The sequence below is a fragment of the Geospiza fortis genome, unplaced genomic scaffold, assembly GCF_000277835.1.
Source record: "Geospiza fortis unplaced genomic scaffold, GeoFor_1.0 scaffold284, whole genome shotgun sequence".
Lineage (NCBI taxonomy): Eukaryota > Metazoa > Chordata > Aves > Passeriformes > Thraupidae > Geospiza > Geospiza fortis.
In genome coordinates this window covers 428,213-433,087 of record NW_005054508.1, presented here as the reverse complement: position 1 = coordinate 433,087, position 4,875 = coordinate 428,213, and the positions used below count along the sequence as shown (strand labels likewise).

General features: G+C 46.9%; 1 protein-coding gene across 1 annotated transcript in view; it reads right to left on the bottom strand.

Annotated features, from left to right (window-relative positions):
• PRKG1 (protein kinase cGMP-dependent 1) overlaps positions 1 to 4,875 on the bottom strand; it is a 286,803-nt gene that overhangs the window by 7,467 nt on the left and 274,461 nt on the right. Inside the window, exons 13-15 of the mRNA XM_014310283.2 lie at positions 1,416 to 1,579; positions 382 to 504; positions 231 to 293 (exon numbers count right to left, since the gene is read on the bottom strand). Coding sequence (XP_014165758.1) covers positions 231 to 293; positions 382 to 504; positions 1,416 to 1,579 — 350 coding nt within the window. The remainder of the gene's footprint in view (positions 1 to 230; positions 294 to 381; positions 505 to 1,415; positions 1,580 to 4,875) is intronic.

The window sequence follows — 4,875 nt, the reverse complement described above, 5'->3', positions numbered from 1 at the left end:
GCTTTGGGGATGGGAGAGAAGATGATCCAGCACAGATGGATGACAGAAATTCTTCCTGGAATGGTTCTTATCCCAATAAACTCCTAAGACTTCATGGAACCCCTCCCATGGGACCAAAAGGGAGGATGAATTTACATTATGGATAGGAAATGGCTTTTAGGGGAAAATTGAGGTGTTTGAAATGTCCCTTTCTGGGATTGGAGCTGATGGCTGCTGGAGAAGACACTTACTTGTGCTTTTGGATATCTTTCACTCCATTTTTCAAGTTCCCTAATCTTTCTGATGGATTGTCCCTGTAAAAGGAAGAACAAATCCTAAATCCCTCTGCCCAGCTCATTTCTTTGCAAACAACACCAAGGTTTTATTCTTACATCCACTTACCTGCATAGTTTTTTAATTAAGTTAGCAGCATTTTTGGCAATCTTCTTTGGAAATTCAATCATGTCTATTCCCCTTAATATGATGTTATAGGTCTTCATGGGGTCTGGGCCTGAGAAAGGGGGACTTCAGAGGGCACAGGGAAGAAAAAAAAAGATTAAAAACTTGTCTTTCATAAAAATTTGTCTTTAAAACAGCATTGAAGTCTAATAAAATACACCCAGATGAGAAAAGGTAGATGTCAGCTAGGAATGCTTTGCTTCCCATGATCCTAACCATTTCTCAAGGAGCTCTGGAATTCAGGGAAGCACCAAAAAGAAGTTTTCCATGCTAAACCTCTTCTTCCCATGGCAGCTGCATCCCAGCAGCCCGAGGCAGGAGGCTCTGAGCAGCATTCCCTGGCTTATCTTTGTGTGATTCCTGATTCCAGTGGGGATTAATTGGCTTCCCATGGATGGGGAGCTGTGTGTGAAGGATGGGCAGGTGGAGGGGATGGATCTCCTGGGGTGAGTGCTGGGGGATGAGGTGAGGGAGCTCCAGGAAGCCAAGAGCAGCAGTGATATCCCAAATTAAATATGGGAAGGGATGGATGGTGCCTGATCTGCCTCCTCCTTTCCAGCAGTGAGGAACCTCCTCAGCTGAGTGCAAACCCTTCCCCTTCTCCCACCATTTCCAGACCCTTCGGGGCCAAACCCTTCCCCTTTTCCCATCATTTCCAGACCCTTCAGGGCTAAACTCTTCCCCTTTTCCCACCTTTCTGGGCCAAACCCTTCCCCTTCCCCATTTCCAGACCATTCAGGGCCAAACCCTTCCCCCTTTTCCCATCTTTCAGGGCCAAACCCTTCCCCTTTTCCCACCATTTCCAGACCATTCAGGGCCAAACCCTTCCTCTTTTCCCATCGTGTTCAACCTACTGAGAGCCAAAAAAAGATGATTTGAGTGGAAAAGCCACCATGGAGCTCCCTGGCCCAGCCCTGCCCCTGCCCTGATCAGGGTGAGAAGGGCAGAAATCTTGGGATGAATTTCGATGCCCATACCTGCCAGTCAGGAGCTCATACATCAGGATTCCCAGGGACCAGTAGTCTGCTGAAATGTCATGACCTTTGTTCAGGATGATCTCGGGGGCTACGTACTCCGGGGTGCCACAAAAAGTCCATGTTTTCTTTCCAAATCCTATTTTCTTTGCAAAGCCAAAATCGACCTGGGGGAAGGGGCAGGAGAGAGTCAGGGCAGGGCATCAGAGGGAATGTCAGCCCTGGGCTCTGCTCCTCTTGAAGTGAAGCAAGGCAGAAAGGAGGATTCCTCATGGGAATTTTCTCTCAATTAAAGCGCTAAGGGTCGTTCCAGGACCAGGGAACCACAGTGACCTTTTTGCTGATTTATCCTTGGGAAAATTCCCATGAGGGAAGCAAACACCAGCACCAAGGGTTTCTTGGGGGTTGGAATTGACATCACTCACAGCTCAGATTGATTTATTTTACTCTTTTTCTTTTAAATTTAAATTAACATGGGCAAGGAATGGTTTTAAGGTGTGAGAGGGCAGGGATGGATGGGATATTGGGAATTAGGAATTGTTCCCTGGCAGGGTGGGCAGGCCCTGGCACTGGGTGCCCAGAGCAGCTGGGGCTGCCCCTGGATCCCTGGCAGTGCCCAAGGCCAGGCTGGACTCTGGGGCTTGGAGCAGCCTGGGACAGTGGAAGGTGCAGAGGGTAAATCCCAATGTCACTGAGGAGGCTGCCACCAGGCTGTGGTGATGGGCTGAGTTACTGTCCCCAAAGAGCCCCAGACCAGGACACAGAGCCCTTGGTCCCCCATGACCCCCAGGGGCCATCAGCTCCTCCTGGACCAGCTCCTTTTAGAGCTCCTGTCCTTCACTGGTGGCTTCCCAAGGGCCCACATCCTGCAGCACCTCCCACCAAGGGAACTATTTCATCTCTCCTGCCTCTCTCCATGCTCTCACCAGGCCATTTGGGGTACTCCTAAAAAGCAGGGTGCCTTTCCTGAGTTCTGGGGTTATTTTTTGCCCAGGACAGCCAGGTGGCTTTCTCCTGATGCTCTTTTCTCAGCATTCCAGGAGCATGGACCTGAATCCCAAGCCAGAATCACAGAATTCAGAGAATTCAGGGAATTCAAAGAATCACTGGGTTGGAAGAGACCTCCAAGATCATCGAGTCCAACCCAGCCCCAACATCTCAACTAAACCCTGGCACCCAGGGCCACATCCAGGCTGTTTTTAAACACATCCAGGGATGGTGACTCCATCATCTCCCTGGACAGACCATTCCAGAACTTTATCACCCTTTCTGTAAAACACTTTTTCCAAATATCCAACCTATATTTCCCTTGGTACAGGTTAAGGCTGTGTCCTCATAGTCAGCATTTCTCAGCTCAGCCATGCCCTGAGCCCTGCTGGAAGTCAGGAAAACATCCCAGTGATGATGATGACACCACCTTGCCCTGATCTCCTCTCAGCATCCCCTGATGGACCCTGTGGGGGGATTTTGCTCCTCACCCTTTCTGGTCAAAGCTGGGGGGATTTTTTGGGGCACTCACCAGCTTGGCATAACCTCGGTGATCCAGGATGAGGTTCTCTGGCTTGAGGTCCCTATAAATGATCCCTTTGGAATGCAAGTAGGCAAAGGCTTCCACCACGCACGCCGTGTAGAACCTGGTGGTGGAATCCTCGAATGAACCCCTGTGGGAAGGAAGGAGGGAGGGAAAAGGGGATAAAGCCATTAGATGAATCCTTGGGAATGGTTTCCTTCTCCATGGAATTCATTCTGCTGTTTAAACCTTTATTGATGCAGTAAAATCACTTTTTAACACCTGGAAAGTTCCTGGTGCTAAACTCACTTTTATATCTCTCTATATAAAATATATCTCACTTTTATATCTCTATTTATTTATATATATATATTCGCTTTTATATCTCTCTATATAAAATATATCTCACTTTTATATCTCTATATATTCAATTTTACATCTCTATATTTCTATAATCTAGTTAAATTTCCATTTTTGAAGAAGCATCTTTGCTATCTCTAGATATAAATTATATCTATATATATATATATAAAATCTCTCTATATATAATATATCTCACTTTTATATATCTCTCTATATAAATATTCACTTTTATATCTCTGTATTTCTATAATCTAGTTAAATTTCTATTTTTGAAGAAGCCTCTTTGCCTCCAATATCTGAAATTATTTTAAGGTTTATTCTATAATTTAGAAATAAAACTTTGAAATCCTTATGCTGTAAGCAAGAGGGTATTTTTTTGTAATTACAACTTTCAGTTTTGAGTGCTAAAACTGCTTTGAGGCATGCAGATAAATTCTGTATTAATGTTCCCAACTGAGACAAAAGGCAGAAAAATCACAGCTGCTGGGACTTGAGAGTTAATGCAAATCCCAAACTGCACCTTTGGATCCTTGTTTCTGAAGTTTTCCAAAGAAAACCACATCCCCCTGGCCTGCTGGGGGCTGGCTGAGACCAGAGGGTGTCTAAGCTAGATGGCAGCAGAACCTCAGTTTAAATCCCAGAGAATTAAAGATGGAATTATCAGGCTCTGAGAAAAAAATCAGGAAAAATCCCACCCAGCACCTTCTAACTTTGCTCCAGTTCCCCTTTCAGTGAGAAAAATGCTGCTGGGAAAAGGAAGAACTAGAGAAAAAGTAGTTCTGGGGAATTAAAAGACAATCTTTCTGATCAATCTTTCCAAATTTGATGGAATTCTGTTCCAGTGATGAGGTTATTCCAGAATTATTCCCTGCATCTTTTCCTGCTCTGTGGGCACATCCCACGTTCACCCAGCAACCCCAAACACTCCAAGGTGACCCCTCCCAAGGCAGGGACTGTGGGTTTTGGGCATGCATGTTTTCCTAACTCATTTTTTTCCATGTCACTGCTGCATCCTGATGGACCAGTGCTCCTGGCAGGGTGTGGATTCTGATTCCCACTTGAATCAGCAGCCCTGGTGTAATATGGGATTTCTGGGCCAACAGACCCTGCAAAGCTCTCAATTTCCCCCTGCTCATTGCTCTCAGTCCTGGCTGGGCCATAAATCCCAGGAAATATTTATGGATATTATTTAGCAGTGTCCGTGTGGCAGAGCTGAGAGCTGAGATTCACACTCACAGAGGGAGGGCTGCAAACACAGGGAAAAGCTCTGAGATGAGAAACTGTGATTTAAAAACTGTGATATCAAAAGGACCTGGAGCTGCTGGAGCAAATCCACATGGGGGCCACGGAGCTGCTCCAGGGCTGGAGCCAGGCTGGGAGAGCTGGGGGTGCTCACCTGGAGAGGAGAAGGCTCCAGGGAGAGCTCAGAGCCCCTGCCAGGGCCTAAAGGGGCTCCAGGAGAGCTGGAGAGGGACTGGGGACAAGGGATGGAGGGACAGGACACAGGGAATGGCTTCCCAGTGCCAGAGGGCAGGGCTGGATGGGATATTGGGAATTAGGAATTGTTCCCTGGCAGGGTGGGCAGGCCCT